The sequence below is a fragment of the Saimiri boliviensis genome, chromosome 9 (assembly GCF_048565385.1).
Source record: "Saimiri boliviensis isolate mSaiBol1 chromosome 9, mSaiBol1.pri, whole genome shotgun sequence".
NCBI classification, from domain to species: domain Eukaryota; kingdom Metazoa; phylum Chordata; class Mammalia; order Primates; family Cebidae; genus Saimiri; species Saimiri boliviensis.
In genome coordinates this window covers 64,379,790-64,395,715 of record NC_133457.1, presented here as the reverse complement: position 1 = coordinate 64,395,715, position 15,926 = coordinate 64,379,790, and the positions used below count along the sequence as shown (strand labels likewise).

General features: G+C 55.6%; 1 protein-coding gene across 3 annotated transcripts; it reads left to right on the top strand.

Annotated features, from left to right (window-relative positions):
• Positions 1 to 5,871: 5,871 nt before the first annotated feature.
• On the top strand, positions 5,872 to 15,709 carry XIRP1 (xin actin binding repeat containing 1). 3 transcript variants are annotated; one of them, XM_039462015.2, is made up of 3 exons: positions 5,873 to 6,034; positions 9,512 to 12,875; positions 13,303 to 15,709. In XM_039462015.2, exons 2-3 carry the CDS (start codon positions 9,516 to 9,518, stop codon positions 13,309 to 13,311), a joined length of 3,369 nt encoding a protein of 1,122 aa, XP_039317949.1. In that variant the 5' UTR covers positions 5,873 to 6,034; positions 9,512 to 9,515; the 3' UTR covers positions 13,312 to 15,709. The 3 variants fall into 3 exon arrangements, with proteins under 3 accessions (XP_010339785.2, XP_010339784.2, XP_039317949.1); XM_010341483.3 differs by having other exon boundaries at positions 5,872 to 6,034; positions 9,515 to 15,709; XM_010341482.3 differs by having other exon boundaries at positions 5,872 to 6,034; positions 9,512 to 15,709.
• Positions 15,710 to 15,926: the final 217 nt, after the last annotated feature.

The window sequence follows — 15,926 nt, the reverse complement described above, 5'->3', positions numbered from 1 at the left end:
ATGCTTCAACATACAAAAATTAATTAATAGCATACACCACTTTAACATAAAGCATAAAATGACATGATCATCTCAGTTGACTTAGAAAAGGCATTTGACAGGGGTGCATGGCGGCTCACGCCTATAATCCCAGCACTTTGGGAGGTGGAGGCCGGTGGATCACTTGAGGCCAGGAGTCTGAGACGAGCCTGCCGACAAGGTGAAACACCATCTCTACTGAAAAAAAAAAAAAAAAATACAAAAATTAGACAGGTGTGGTGGCGCATACCTGTAATCTCAGCTACTTGGGAGGCTGAGGCAGGAGAATCACTTGAAACCAGGAGGCGGAGGCTTGGAGGCTGCAGTGAGCTGAAATCATGCCACTGCACTCCAGCCTGGGTGACAGGGTGAGACTCGAGCTCAAAAAAAAAAAAAAAAAGAAAAGAAAAGAAAGAAAAAGCATTTGACAAAATTCAACACAGAGGTAACCCGATTTCCTCCCTTCCCTTCCTCACTCCTCTACCCTCATTCCACTGGGATCCTCTCCCAGGTAAATCACTGGCACTCATGTTTGTCTCAGATTCTGCTCTTGGAAGAACCTAAATACAGGCATTTGACAGCTTAAACTGTCAATAAACTAGGAACAGAAGGAAGGCACATCAACATAATAATAGCTGTATATGAACAGCCCCCAGTTCACTTCATATCCAGCAGTGAAAAACAGAAAATTTTTCCTCTAAATTCAGTAACAAGCAGGGATGCTCCCTCTCATCACTTCTGTATTCAATAAACATAGTGCTGAAGTCCTAGCCAGAACAATTAGGAAGAAAAAGAATAAAAATTAATCAAATCAGAAAAATAAAACTGTCCCTATTTGCAGATTCTTACATATTGAAAACTCCTGAAGACTCAATTTAAAAAACTGTTAGAACTCATGATAAAAATTCAGTGAAGTCGCAGGATACAAAATCAACACAGGAAAATCAGTCATGTGCCTATGCTCTAACAGTGAACCACGTGAAAGGGAAACTAGGAGATGAAGCCCCACCTGTTTTCAGAGGTAGACCCTTCCCTTCCTCGCTTCTCTACCCTCCCTGCATTCCGAGGGTCCTCTCCCAGTTACATCACTCGTACTCAAATGCTTGTCTCAGATTCTGCTCTTGGAAGGATCTAAATACAGACATTAAGGTACAGAGAGCTGAAAGACTCTCAGAGGTCAAACACATAGTATGAGACAGACTGGCAATTTGATCTGAGGCCATCTGACACCAGCTCCCACACTCCCAAACACCATGTTCTGTCTGTTGCCTCTCCCACGGTAGCCATGATATTCCCATGGCAGGAGACTGGAGGCTCTCCTCTCAAATCGGCTGACCCCAGAGCAGAAAATCCCTTCTCTGGCTTCAGATGATTCTTCTCTGGTATCGAAAGCCTGAGCAGACCTACCCCCTGCAGGCTTGGAACAGAACCAGCGTGGCTGCCCAAGCTGTCCCCCTGGCACCGGTGCCTGCTTCCCAGCAGCTGGAAGCCAGGACTGCCAGCCAGTGCCAGGGTAACTGGGAGTCACACAGCTAGTACATGTCACAGGTAGAATTCAGCCTCAAGCAGTCTGGCTCCTAATCATTCCTGAATCTCTTCATAACTTGAAGTGAGGCAGCTGCCAGCTACTGACTCAGCTCCTTCATGATTTATGTGTGAATTTCTGCCCAAACCAAATTTGATGGAGCCCCACTTGGAGGGAGGGGCCGGCAGAAAAAGGTGCCCTGGACCCAGAGAAGCAGTAGGCTCCCAAAGAGGGGCTGCGATAGCTGGAGAGGGGCGGCTCGTCCCCCGCACCCCTCCCTGAGCGCCTCTCCGCCTGTTGACAAAAATCAGCTGTTCAACCTCAGTGTATTTATTTATTTTCAGGCTCATTCCCAATATGACTTGAGAGAGCTTAAAGGAATAGTATCCGCACAGCATCTCCACTGTTAAAAAGTCAGTTAAAATGCAGCTCAGGCCTGAAGCATTCCTGAGCAGGCAAAACAAGTTAGGTCTCATATGTGACTTTAACCTTGCTTGATTGGCAGACATAAGCAGGACCGCAGCCCTTTCTTTTCTATTTCTTCTTTTTTCTTTTCTTTCTCTTTCTTTCCCCCCCCCCAACCCTCCTTTTTCTTTCTTTCTCTCTTTCTTCTTTTTCTTTCTTTCTTCCTTCTTTTCTTTTGAGACGAGGTCTCACCTTGCCACCTAGGCTGGAGTGCAGTGGCACAATCACAGCTCGTTGCAGCCTCCACCTCTCTGGCTTAAGCAGTTCTTCTACTTCAGCCTCCACAAGTAGCTGGGACAACAAGCGCATGCCACCACATCCAGCTACGTTTTTATTTTTGTAGAGACGAGGTCTTGCTGTTGCCCAAACTGGTCTCCAACTCCTGGGCTCAAGTGATCCTCCCACTTCAGCCTCCCAAAGTGCTCGGATTACAGGGGTGAGCCACCATGCCTGCCCTTGAGCTATTTCTTGTAAATGCCTATGTCAAAGAAAAATAAAACTTAAGTGCAACTAAGGAGAAGGAGCCAGCACAAATAATTATATAGCCAGGGACTTTCCAATGAAATAGACCAAATAAAGCAACTGTATACCTGTAAGCAATCAGATGTTATCTCTGCTTTACTTCTGTGTCTGTCTTATAAAAACTTCCCACTGGTGTTTCTTCAGTAGAGCTCCCAAGCCACTTCTGGTTTGGGACTGCCTGATTCAAAAACTGTTTGCACAAATAAACTCTTAAAAAATGTATGTGCCTCAATATAACTTTTTAATACCACTAAAGATACCCCAGTAAATAACACCTAGTTTACCACCTCAACCGCCTCATAATTGATACCACGATGATGTGATATCATTATATCGTTACACATAGAGTGACTAGCTTGTCCTGGGGTTTTGTTAGAACTTTTCCAGTTTTAAAACTGAAAGTACCTTGTCTTGTAAAACTCCTCAGAGACAGACAACAAAAAGTTGGACACCCTTATTACACAGGAGTTGGGACACAAGGTCTACCTGATAGATTAAAAATTTAGCTCTGAGTTCCCTAGCAGCCAAGGCAAAGAGAAACAACATATGTTATAAAAACTGTTTATTCTTATTGACAATTCTCTTTCCAGAAAAAAATTCTTTTCTTATTTATTTTAACATCTATACCAGCACTATCTGGCAGAACTTTCTGCAATAATGCAAACATGGTGCATTATTCAATATGACAGTTTCAGCCTGGGCGCCCGCACTTTGGGAGGCTGAGGTGGGCAGATCACTTGAGGTCAGGGGTTCAAGACCAGCCTGGCAAACATGGTGAAACCCCATCTCTACTAAAAATACAAACATTAGCCAGCCATGGTGGCACATACCTGTAATCCCAGCTACTCAGGTGGTTAAGGCAGGAGAATCACTTGAACCCGGGAGGCGGAGGTTGCAGTGAGCTGAGATCGTGCCACAGCACTCCAGCCTGAGCGACAGAGTGAGACACTATTTCAAAAAACAAACAAACAAACAAAAAATCAATATAATAGTTGCTAGCCACTTGTCTCTATGGAGGACTTAAAATATGGCTAGTGTCGTGAAATAAATGAATTTTTATTTTATTTCATTTTAATGTTTAAATAGCCTCATTCGGCTAGTGGCAACTGTATTGGACAGCACAGCTGTACTAGACAAAAGAAACCAAGTACTCAGGAAGAGGCTCTTCTTAATATTGAGGCCTGAAGAATTTCTCCCATGAGCTATCACAGACAGTGAGTACGAGAGTGAGTTCCACCTACGGGCTTTTCTTTTTTTATAGTAATACAGCATAATAGCAGGCCCTTCTGAAGCATGGGCTGTGTGCTAACTGCTCTCAGGCACTCTATTCTTTTTTCTTTCTCTTTTTTTTTGCGGGGGTGGGGGTGGGGACAGAGCCTTGCCCTGTGCCCCAGGCTGGAGTGCAGTCCCGGCTTACTGCATCTTCTGCCTCCCAGGTTAAATTCTCCTGCCTTAGCCTCCCAAGTAGTTGGAATTACAGGCATGTGCCACCACGCCCAACTAATTTTTTATATTTTCAGTAGAGACAAGGTTTCACCATATTGGCCAGGCTGGTCTCGAACTCCTGAACTAAAGTGATCCACCCACCTCAGCCTTCCAAAGTACTTGGATTACAGGCGTGAGCCACCATGCCTGGCAGGAGGCACTCTTTACATATAATAGTTCCGCCGGGCACGGTGGCTCAAGCCTGTAATCCCAGCACTTTGGGAGGCCAAGGCGGGTGGATCACGAGGTCAAGAGATCGAGACCATCCTGGTCAACATGGTGAAACCCCGTCTCTACTAAAAATACAAAAAATTAGCTGGGCATGGTGGCACGTGCCTGTAATCCGAGCTACTCAGGAGGCTGAGGCAGGAGAATTGCCTGAACCCAGGAGGCGGAGGTTGCGGTGAGCCGAGATCGCGCGACATTGCACTCCAGCCTGGGTAACAAGAGCGAAACTCCGTCTCAAAAACAAAAACAAAAACAAAACACATATAATAGTTCCTTCAATTCTCAAAACCATCCTAGAAAGTAGGAACTTCTCCACAGGGAGAAAGCTCCTCCCAGGAGAAATCCTGCAAGGCCTAAGGCTGCTCCTTCCCCCAAAGACATCTGTCTCCCTGCCCTTCCCAGGGAGAGCCAGGAGCCTGGGGGACAGGCAGAGGGCTAGAAAAGAACAGGGAAGAGACAAGACGGAGGGAGACCAGGAAGAAGGGGTTCCCAGATGTCCTCACCCCATCCCAGCTGACGCTGCCGGACTGACACTGATTCCATGGAAAAAGTGAGCAATGTCTGGCACCACCCCCTGGCACCAGAGGGCATTTGGGGAGTCAGAAGGAAGACCTCATGTGTCAGGCCACAGAATGCACCTGCACACCCTCAGAATGGAGCCTGGGCCCGCCCACCTAGGACAAAACACCTCTTTTGGGTTTTCTGTGGATGGTCCCCTGACATCTTTCACCACACTGGTCTGACTGCCAGGATCTTGAGCCTGCTCGGCCCTTGGGCCCTGGTAAACGAAGGAGGAGGCAGGTGTGACCCCCCCTCCACCACTCCGTCTGTGACTGGGAAGCTGATGACTCCAGGGTCAGAAATAACCCCACGGTCAGCTCCCTGCATGCCACCCTTCCCCTCCCCTCCATTCCCAGAAAGCCTGGGCCCTGAGTCAGAGGGAAGAGTCCAGAAGAAAGCAAAAACTCAGATAATCTGTGATGAAAACCCCACAGTCTTCCTGTGGAATTCATTGATAAATCAGGGGCCTAGTGAAGAGCTGAGCCTGGTCATTCAGATGTCTTTCCCCAAATCCAGCTTCATCAGGACTGTTGACCTGTGCTGTGGGGCATGGGGAGGAGTGGGTAAGGCAGGGGGAACTCTTTAGTGCAGAAGGAATGGGGAAGAAAGCGAGCTGGGCCTCACTCTCAGAGGTAGCCAGGATCAGAGCAGAGGAGGAGGGGCCCAGCCTACCCTCAGGGGGCCTCTAGTTTCCTGGGACGGTAGGTGGAAACACATCAGGTAGAGTCAGAGGCAGGACCAGAGTAGAGTGATGGTGACTGACAAGACAGGAGCAAGCTGTCCGAGGTGTCAGATGCCCTTCCTTATTCACTCTCTCAAAATAATCTGGGACACCCCCAACCCAACTGAGTCACTGACCCCAAGCCCCAGATCAGACTTTGGATGAATGAAGTTTCTTCCCCTCTGTTTCCCCTCCCCAGCCCAAAGGACATGTAACTGATTCCCCCGGATGGAAGAGTGACTTCCACAAGCCCTAAAAATAACCAAACCACTTAATGCTCTGAACATAGCCTCTCCCGCCCACCCCCACCACGGCCCACCCCCTAGCCAGCAAGATAAAGGCAGCTGCTGGGGCTGGCAGGGGACAGAGACCTGGAGCCAGGGAGGCGAGAAGGTGTCTGCAGAGCCAGCAGAACAGAACCACCCCGAACAGAATCTCGAGAGGAAGGACAAACCCTGAGACCACACCTGTTACAGACCCCAAGCACCCTGTCAGCTAAGAGACCCTCGGTGAGTAACCTACCTCTCTGTCCTTCCACGGCAAGGCTGGCTCTCACAGCTGGGGTCCCCTCTCCTGGAATGGACATATTGGGGTGGCTCTGAGTGGGGGAGGAGACTGAGGGCATGCATGGGAGGAGGGGAGTGGAAGCCTCAGATATAAAGAACCCACAAAGGGCAGGGCGCGGTGGCTCAAGCCTGTAATCCCAGCACTTTGGGAGGCCGAGGCGGGTGGATCACGAGGTCAAGAGATCGAGACCATCCTGGTCAACATGGTGAAACCCCGTCTCTACTAAAAATACAAAAAATTAGCTGGGTATGGTGGCGTGTGCCTGTAATCCCAGCTACTCAGGAGGCTGAGGCAGGAGAATTGCCTGAACCCAGGAGGCGGAGGTTGCGGTGAGCCGAGATGGCACCATTGAACTCCAGCCTGGGTAACAAGAGCAAAACTCCGTCTCAAAAAAAAAAAAAAAAAAAAAAAAAAAGAACCCACAAAGGAGGTAAAGACAGAGTGAGCCCCATGGGAGCTCTCAGAATGGCTCCCACAGGCCTGAAGCCAGCAGAAAGGACAGGCTCTTGACACCACCCAGAAAGGCCTGGAGTTGTGATTTTTAAAATACAGATGTGGAGTGCCTCGGGCTTCAGGGCTTCCTTCCAGGGAAGCCTCAGGTAGGCCCAGGGTCTGGAGGAAGGAGGAACAGAAGTGAGGCGGGGGCGAGGGGCCGCAGCTAAGCCTGGGGTGCATTGCCACAACAAGCCCCATGCCCAGTTGTTGTGGGTGACACTCTTGGCATATCTAGCCCAGCGATAGCTCCCAGGGTCTGGCCTGAGCCCAGCTCCCTGCACATCACAGCCTAAAACCTGGGGCAGAATTCAGACTCTGTCCATGTCCATGGTCTTGCCCACTGGGAAAGCCCCCAGGGCAGATCTGGGGGGCTCAGGGCAGGGAGACCAGACCTAAATTTGCCCAGATGTAAAGACAAATGGAGCCAGCGGGGCCGAGGAGGAGGTGACCTGAGGACATCAGGGGGACCATTCTGAGAGGCTGGCCCAGCCCTAGGAGACCAAGCTCTGGGACAGTCCTTGGGGCTTACCCCACCCTAAGTCCGGTCCCAGGTACGAATTCTGTCCTGACTCTACACTTGCCCCAGGAGTCTCAGGCCAGGCAAGAATGGTGATGGGAAGGCCAGGGCTCAGGAGGCTTTGCTACCGCCTTGCTGAGCCTCCTTGGACACTTCCTTTCCCTTCTTTGGGCCTCTGCTTCTCCGTTTGAACAATAAGGGGTTTACACTGAGTGACCTCTGAGGGTCCTTAGGCCTGATGTCCCTGGACTCCATGATAATAGCTGTGGGTGGCCCCAGCAGAGATTCTGGAAATTCCTGGGGGTGGGGGGCGGGGGAGGGGCGAAGCTGACAGTCTGCACCTGCCATCTGCCCAGGCCACCCTGGTGGAGACAGGATGGCATGGAGGTGGTGACAGGCGCAGGTGTGCCTTGGGCAGGGGAGCCTCTCCGGAGCTTGGAAATGAAAGAAACCACCCAGAGCTTCAATGAGACTCAGGCTGCAGGTTTCAGAGCTCTCACTCCCCAAAGGTTCTGATGTCTCTGGTGGACTTGCCAGGGTGGGAGTTGGGTAAGCAGGACCGGGTTCCCTCTCTCCTCCTTCGGAGGTAGCCATAGGGAGAAAGTCCCGCCCCACTTGCTGCCAGCATCCCCGCACCTCTTCCCGGCGCAGACTCCTTTGCACAGATTCCAGTACCTGGTTGGCCTGCAGCCCAGGGGCCTGACACCAGCTCAGGAGGCAGGATCAGGGAGCCCAGGGTAACAAAGGAAATGAGGTGAACCAATGGCCCTGAGGGTCCCCACTGACTGGGCCTCAGCCACCCTCTGAGCCCAGGGCTGCTGTTCTGAGGCCAAGACCTCAGCTATATTTAGCACCTTATGTGGTACAGAGCAGTGGGTCAGAGGCAGCAAGAGGGGGCACATGCTTCCCATTCTTTCCCTGCTGACCTCTGATAACTGTTAGTACACCTGTCACAAGACAGATAAGACAAACATCGACAGAGAGCAGAGGCGGCCTTGAGGGGTGGGAGGCCATTGAGGGGCAGGGGTGGAGCCGGGGAGAGGCTGAGCTGGGGTGGTCATGAGGCCTGCAGGGGTAGGGCTTAGCCTGAAGCCCCCCGAGTCTGAGCCCCTGAAGCTGTGCTTGCTTGCTTAGGGAGAGGTCTCCAGGGCCGGGCATGGTGGCTCACGCTTGTAATCCCAGCACTTTGGGAGACCAAGGCCAGTGGATCACGAGGTCAGGAGTTCGACCTATAGTCCCAGCTACTTGGGAGGCTGAGGCAAGAGAATCACTTGAACGCAGGAGGTGGAGGTTGCAGTGAGCCAAGATAGTGCCACTGCACTCCAGCCTGGTGATAGAGTGAGAGTCTGTCTCAAAAAAAAGAAAAAAAAAGAGGTCTCCAAGGTCTCCAGGAGCAAGGGGCAAGGCTGTCTCTGCAGAAAGAACCCTGGTCCCACGGTCCTGTCCCTAGTAGGTGTCACCATCACATCCTCCCAGGGTGCCTGCAGGAATAGAGGGTCCTATGGCCAAAAAGAAAGCTTTACACCCCGACCCTCTTATCTCTTGGGGCCAGGCCCTAAATGGAGTTCAGGGACCCCAAGCCAGCACTGCCTCCCACTTATTCACAAAGATCTGACTCTGGGCCTAACCTCCTGCATCTTAATTTACAAAAGGTTGTGCTAAAAGACCTCTGAGGTCCCCCTAGCTCAGGCACTCTCAGTCTTGAGTATAGTGCAGAAAACACTGACCGGAGATTCAGAATTTGGGACTGGCCTAACCACGAGATACCTGATGAGAGCTTCCCAGCCCTGATCCTCAGCTGCCTCCGCTCCAGCATGGGCTGCTGGCCTCTGCCTGCCTCCCTGGTCCTGGGAAAGATGGGAGTGAGTTGACGGCCAAGAGGTAAAAGTTAGGCAGGGCTCCAGGTCGCCGTGGCAAGTCTGCCCTCTGGTGTTCTGCAAGGGAATCTCGTCTCCAGTTTAGAGACCTGCCCCTCCAAGGCTGGGACTCCAAAAGTCAGGATTTCCCCCGGCCACTCCCCTGGAAGTCTTCTCGGGAAACACCGATTTTTAACAAAGGCAGGCGAGGATGGGGCATGTCCAGTTTGCCATCTGGATTTGGGCATCCCTTGTGGAGCTAAAGGAAAGTGTCTCATGGCCGGTGGTACCCTGGTTGCTCTCTAGCAACCCAGGAGATGCAGGGAAGCAGGAACCCACTGTGATGGATGGGTCCACATGTCCTGTCGCACACCAAACATGCCGGCAGCAGACTGAAGCCCAGGCCAGGCACACAGAAAGAGGGAGGACTCTAAGCACAAGTCACCCAGAGCCCTGTTTCCTGCTATTTCTCCCAGCATCCAGCCTCTACCCTGCTGGTCATCTAGACCTAAGCCCCCAATCCCACCCTCACCTCTTCCCCTTCTTCTCAGAAGGATGGCCGACACCCAGACGCAGATGGCCCCCACACCAACCGTGAGGATGGCAGCTGCAGAGGACCCGCCCCTCCCTCCACCCCCAGCCCTGGAGGACCTGCCACTGCCGCCACCCAAGGAGTCCTTCTCCAAGTTCCACCAGCAGCGGCAAGCTAGTGAGCTTCGCCGCCTCTACAGGCACATCCACCCCGAGCTCCGCAAGAATCTGGCCGAGGCCGTGGCCGAGGACCTGGCTGAGGTCCTGGGCTCTGAGGAACCCACCGAGGGTGACGTTCAGTGCATGCGCTGGATCTTTGAGAACTGGCGACTGGATGCCATTGGAGATCATGAGAGGCCAGCTGCCAAGGAGCCTGTGCCGGGTGGTGACGTCCAGGCCACCTCCCGCAAGTTTGAAGAAGGCTCCTTTGCCAACAGCACAGACCAAGAGCCAGCCAGGCCCCAGCCGGGTGGAGGGGACGTCCGTGCAGCCCGCTGGCTATTTGAGACAAAGCCACTGGATGAGCTGACGGGGCAAGCCAAGGAACTGGAGGCTACTGTGAGGGAGCCCGCAGCCAGCGGAGACGTCCAGGGTACCAGGATGCTGTTTGAGACGCGGCCGCTGGACTGCCTGGGCTCCCGCACCTCCCTGCAGGAGCAGAGCCCGTTGGAACTGCGCTCAGAGATCCAAGAGCTGAAGGGTGATGTGAAAAAGACAGTGAAGCTGTTCCAAGCAGAGCCCCTGTGTGCCATCCAGGATGCAGAGGGTGCCATCCATGAGGTCAAGGCCGCTTGCCGGGAGGAGATCCAAAGCAATGCGGTGAGGTCTGCCCGCTGGCTCTTTGAGACTCGGCCACTGGACGCCTTCAACCAGGACCCCAGCCAGGTGCGGGTGATCCGGGGGATTTCCCTGGAGGAGGGAGACCGGCCTGACGTCAGCGCAACTCGCTGGATCTTTGAGACACAGCCCCTGGATGCCATCCGGGAGATCTTGGTAGACGAGAAGGACTTCCAGCCATCCCCAGACCTCATCCCACCTGGTCCGGATGTTCAGCAGCAGCGGCATCTGTTTGAGACGCGAGCGCTGGACACTCTGAAGGGGGACGACGAGGCTGGAGCAGAGGCCCCACCCAAGGAGGAAGTGGTCCCTGGTGATGTCCGCTCCACCCTGTGGTTATTTGAGACAAAGCCCCTGGATGCTTTCAGAGACAAGGTCCAAGTGGGTCACCTACAGCGGGTGGATCCCCAGGACGGTGAGGGGCACCTATCCAGTGACAGCTCCTCCCCACTGCCCGGCTCTCAGGGTGTCCCCCAGAGGGACGGGCTAAAGGGGGATGTGAAGACTTTTAAGAACCTTTTTGAGACCCTTCCCTTGGACAGCATTGGACAGGGTGAGGCTCCGGCCCATGGGCATCCGAGCAGAGAAGAAGGAACTGATTCTGCTGGGCAGGCCCAGGGCGTAGGGGCCCCGGTGTATGCCATGCAGGACAGCAAGGGCCGCCTCCACGCCCTGACTTCTGTTAGCAGAGAGCAGATCGTCGGAGGTGATGTGCAGGGCTACAGGTGGATGTTTGAGACACAGCCCCTGGACCAGCTCGGCCGAAGCCCCAGTACCATTGACGTGGTGCGGGGTGTCACCCGGCAGGAGGTGGTGGCTGGGGACGTTGGCACTGCTCGGTGGCTCTTTGAGACCCAGCCCCTGGAGATGATCCACCAGAGGGAGCAGCAGAAACGAAAGGAAGAAGAAGGGAAGGGTCAGGGAGACCCCCAGCCTGATGCGCCCCCAAAGGGCGATGTGCAGACCATCCGGTGGTTGTTCGAGACGTGCCCAATGAGTGAGCTTGCCGAAAAGCAGGGGTCGGAGGTCACAGGTCCCACAGCTAAGGCTGAGGCACAGTCCTGCACCTGGATGTTCAAGCCCCAAGCCTCAGACAGGTCAGCGGGGTCCAGGGAGCAGTACCTGCAGGTCAGCCAGGTCCCGGCTGCGGAGAGACAGACAGACAGACATGTCTTTGAGACTGAGCCTCTTCAGGCCCCAGGTGGTCCCTGCGGAAGAGGGCCTGTGAGATACTGCAGCCGCGTGGAGATCCCTTCAGGGCAGGTGTCTCGTCAGAAGGAGGTTTTCCAGGCCCTGGAGGCAGGCAAGAAGGAAGAAGACCAGCCCCGGGTAATCTCCGGGCCCATCCCCGCAGGTGCCGTCCACAAGTTCACCTGGCTTTTTGAGAATTGCCCCATGGGCTCCCTGGCAGCTGAGAGCATCCGAGGGGGCAACCTCCAGGAAGAGCAGCCCATGAGCCCCACTGAGAACGGGATGGGAGAGCGCCAGGAGACTGCAGCTGAGGGGACCCTGCGGACTCTGCACACCACCCCTGGCATCCTGCACCATGGAGGCATCCTCATGGAGGCCCGAGGGCCAGGGGAGCTCTGCCTTGCCAAGTATGTGCTCTCGGGCACAGGGCAGGGATGCCCCCATATACGAAAGGAGGAGCTGGTGTCGGGTGAACTTCCCAGGATCATCTGCCAGGTCCTGCGCCGGCCAGATGTGGAACGGCAGGGGCTGCTGGTGCAGGAAGACCCAACTGGCCAGCTCCAACTCAAGCCACTGAGGCTGCCAACTCCAGGCAGCAGTGGGGGTGCTGAAGACATGGACCCCGAGCTCCAGCAGCTGCTGGCTTGCAGTCTCAGGGTCTCCGTGGCAAGGACTGGGCTGGTGATGCAGGAGACAGAGCAGGGCCTGGTCGCACTGACTGCCTACTCTCTGCAGCCCAAGCTGACTAGCAAGGCCTCTGAGAGGGGCAGCGTGCAGCTGTTGGCCAGCTGCATAGACAAAGGAGACCTGAGTGGTCTGCACAGTCTGCGGTGGGAGCCACCAGCCGACCCGAGTCCAGGGCCAGCCAGCGAGGGGGCCCAGAGCCTGCCCCCAACTGAGAGCATCATCCATGTTCCCCCACTGGACCCCAGCATGGGGATAGGGCATCTGAGAGGCCCAGGGGCCACCCCTTGCTCTCCTCGGGCCATTGGAAAGGCAGTCCCTGTGGCTGGGGAAGCTGCGGCACCAGACCAACTGCAAAACACAGAAAAGCAGGGAGACCTCAGTCACACTGGACAGAAAGGGATGGCAGTCTTGGGAAAGTCAGAAGGAGCCACGACTACCCCTCCAGGGCCTGGGGCCCCAGACCTGCAGGCCGCCATGCAGAGCCTTCGGGTGGCAGCAGCTGAAGCCCAGAGCCTGCACGAGCAAGTTCTGAACAAGCACAAGCAAGGCCCCGCCCCCGCAGCCACTGCCGGGCCCATCCAGGCTGGTCTTCGGAAAGCTGGGGCTACCCAAAGCAACATCAGGCCTGGGGGTGGAAGTGATCCCCGGATCCCAGCAGCCCCCAGAAAGGTCAGTGGGGAAGAGCAAGCACTACCCAGAGGGCCATCTGGGGGGTGGGTGACCATTCAGGACGGCATCTACACCGCTCATCCCGCGAGGACCTTTGACCCGCCTGGGGGTGTCCAGCCTTCTGAGACGGAACCCCAGTCAAGGCACAGGGAAACTGCCCTCTCAGTCCAGGCTGCCGGCCCCCTCCAGGGAGGCCCAGCTCAAAGTACTGGGCCAGGGCGGGAGGCGCCTGGGGGCCGCACACAGATGGCCTGGGGGCCTCCAGGGAAGGTGATGGCAGAAGTCTGCCCAGGGGGCCTCCAAGCTGCAGAGACCACCCTGAAGACTGCCCCTCTAGGCCGCCACATTCTGGCCTCTGGGCCCCAAGCGCCAGGTGCCGGCCCGCAACCCCGTAATGCCTTTGTTCCTCCTCCTCCTACTCTCCCAGCTGCTGTGACAGGACCTGACTTTCCAGCCAGAGCCCGCTGTGACGAAGACTCCATCCAGCAGGTCTCCGAGCCCCTGAAGGACCCCCTGCTTCACTCCCACAGCAGCTCTGCTGGCCAGAGAGCCCCTGGAGGGTTACAGACAAAGACCTCAAAACTGGAGCCCACCAGGTCCCCAAAGGAGAAGCCACAACTGCCCCCTAAACCGGCACACCTAACCCAGAGCCACCCTCCTCGGAGGCTGCCCAAGTCCTTGCCTCTATCTCCCAGCTTTTCCCCGGAGTGGGGACAAAGAGAGCAGCGACGAGGTGAGACAGATGCCGCCGTCCCTCAGCCAGCCAAGGGTCCCACCACTGTGGGCCAGGGCCACAGATCTCTGGCCAACTGCCCTGGTGGACACAGCCAGCCCAGCCCCCAACGCGGCCTCAGCACCACGGCCCCCAGGCCCGCCCAGAATCAGAGTTCTGAGCCCCCCAAGCTCAATGCTGTCAATTGCGATCCCACCTCACCGCAGGGGGGGCCCGGCTCCTCAGGAGGGCAGCCCGTGGAAGGGGCCCCCGAGAGCCCTGCGAGTCTGCAAAGAAACCAGAACGAGCTCCAGGGCCTCCTGAACCAGGTGCAAGCCCTGGAGAAGGAGGCCGCCAGCAGTGTGGACATGCAGGCCCTGCGGAGGCTCTTTGAGGCGGTGCCCCAGCTGGAAGGGGCTGCCCCTCAGGCCCCCGCTGCCCGCCAAAAGCCCGAGGCCTCCGTGGAGCAGGCCTTTGGGGAGCTGACGCGGGTCAGCACGGAAGTTGCTCAGCTGAAGGAACAGACCCTGGCCAGGCTGCTGGACATTGAACGAGCTGTGCACAAGGCGCTCAGCTCCATGTCCAGCCTCCAGCCTGAGGCCAGCGCCAGAGGCCATTTCCAGGGACCTCCAGAAGACCACAGTGCCCACAAGATCAGTGTCACAGTCAGCAGTAGCGCCAGGCCCAGTGGCTCCAGCCAGGAGGTCAGGGGTCAAACTGCAGTCAAGATCCAAGCCAAGGCTGGATGCCATCCGGAGGCCCAGAGGGAAGTCAGGATCAGAAATCACACGGAGGTCGGAGGTCATGCAGCCTCAACGGCGCCTCCCACCGGGAGGCGGGAGACATCAAGAGAAGATATGTGCCTCCCTCGGGTCTTACCTCCCAGCCGAGATTCACCCTCCTCCCCAACATTTATCTCCATCCAGTCGGCCACAAGGAAGCCTCCAGAGACTCCCGGCTTCAAGGGCAACCCTGACAGCTCAGTGAAAAGCACACAGCTAGCTCAGGACGCAGGCCAGGCCCTGCTCCAGCAGAAGGGTGTCCCAGACGCCACCCGGTGCTCTGCGCCACCTAAGCCTGCCCCTCCCTCAGCCAGTCCCCTGCCCACAGGGCGGCAAAAGAGTGTTCTGGAGCTGCAGACAGGGCCAGGGAGCTCGCAGCACTATGGAGCCATGAGAACCGTGACTGAGCAGTACGAGGAGGTGGATCAGTTCGGGAACACAGTCCTCATGTCTTCCAGCACAGTCACCGAGCGGGCAGAGCCCCCCAGGAGCCCAGGTCTCCGCCTCGGGCTCCATGCCTCCCCGTTGCTGAGGCAGTTCCTGCACAGCCCAGCTGGGTTCAGCAGTGACCTGGCAGAAGCTGAGCTGGTGCAGGTGTCCTGCAGCCCCCAGACAGCTGCCCAGTGAGGCCACCCCTCCCACCACATCTGCCACCTGTTCTGGCCTCCACTGCCCCAGGACTGAGGTGGGCGCCTACCTCCTGCACCCTGGCGCAAGGACCAAGAGAAAGGGCATCTTCAGAAGATTACTGGGGCCATCTCCCTTTTGTCAGTTCTTTCAATGGGCCCAGTTCTTCCAATGGGAAAAGAAAGGTCTGGAAGCAGCCCACGGAGTAGCACAGGCGTGGGGGTGGGGTGGGGGCTCCCAGCTGCTTGTGGAGGATGTAATATACACACATACACACACACACACACACACACGTTTCTCACACAGACCTGGCCCATGCATGGACATGTGTGAATCTGCACACCATTGCCTGAGGTGGAGCCCCCCCCAGAGTGTCCCTCTACCCAGAGTTTTTCTTTTATTAGTCTGAATGTTCCCAGCCATCTGCTCTGTAATCCCCGGAGAGGAACAGAGCCAACTGGACACAGCGTCGCTCTCTGTTTGCAATCACTGTGAGGTCTCCAGAAGGGCCTGGGTGCCAGCCCCTTCATCAGCATCTCCACAATTCAGCTGGTCATCTGGTGGCCCAAAGGTCACATGAAGAGTCAGCAATCACCATGTCCCCAGAAGCCAAATACACTGCCTTTCTCTGTCCCCACAACTGCCCCCCACTGCACCCCAAACAGGAAGCGTACGGTCTGAATAAACCCAAGTTTTATTCTCTATTCTGTGCATATCTGACTGTGTGTGCATCTGTTCCAGTCTGTGTTCCCGCTGCAGGGGAGAGAGCAGCCACAACCTCCAGGTGCCTCCTCTTCCTAGCAATGGCAGCGTGGGAAGGCTCTAAAGGCCACCCCTTCTCCACCATTGTGGCTGGCAACCAGAAACGCCCACTCTCCTATTCTCCTTACTCCCCTCCCCATCACGCGTGCATGCACACACATGCACACA

What these genes read in the sequence shown, in the direction of transcription:
- XIRP1 (XM_010341483.3), top strand. Translation starts at nt 9,516, where the DNA reads ATGGCCGACACCCAGACGCAGATGGCCCCCACACCAACCGTGAGGATG.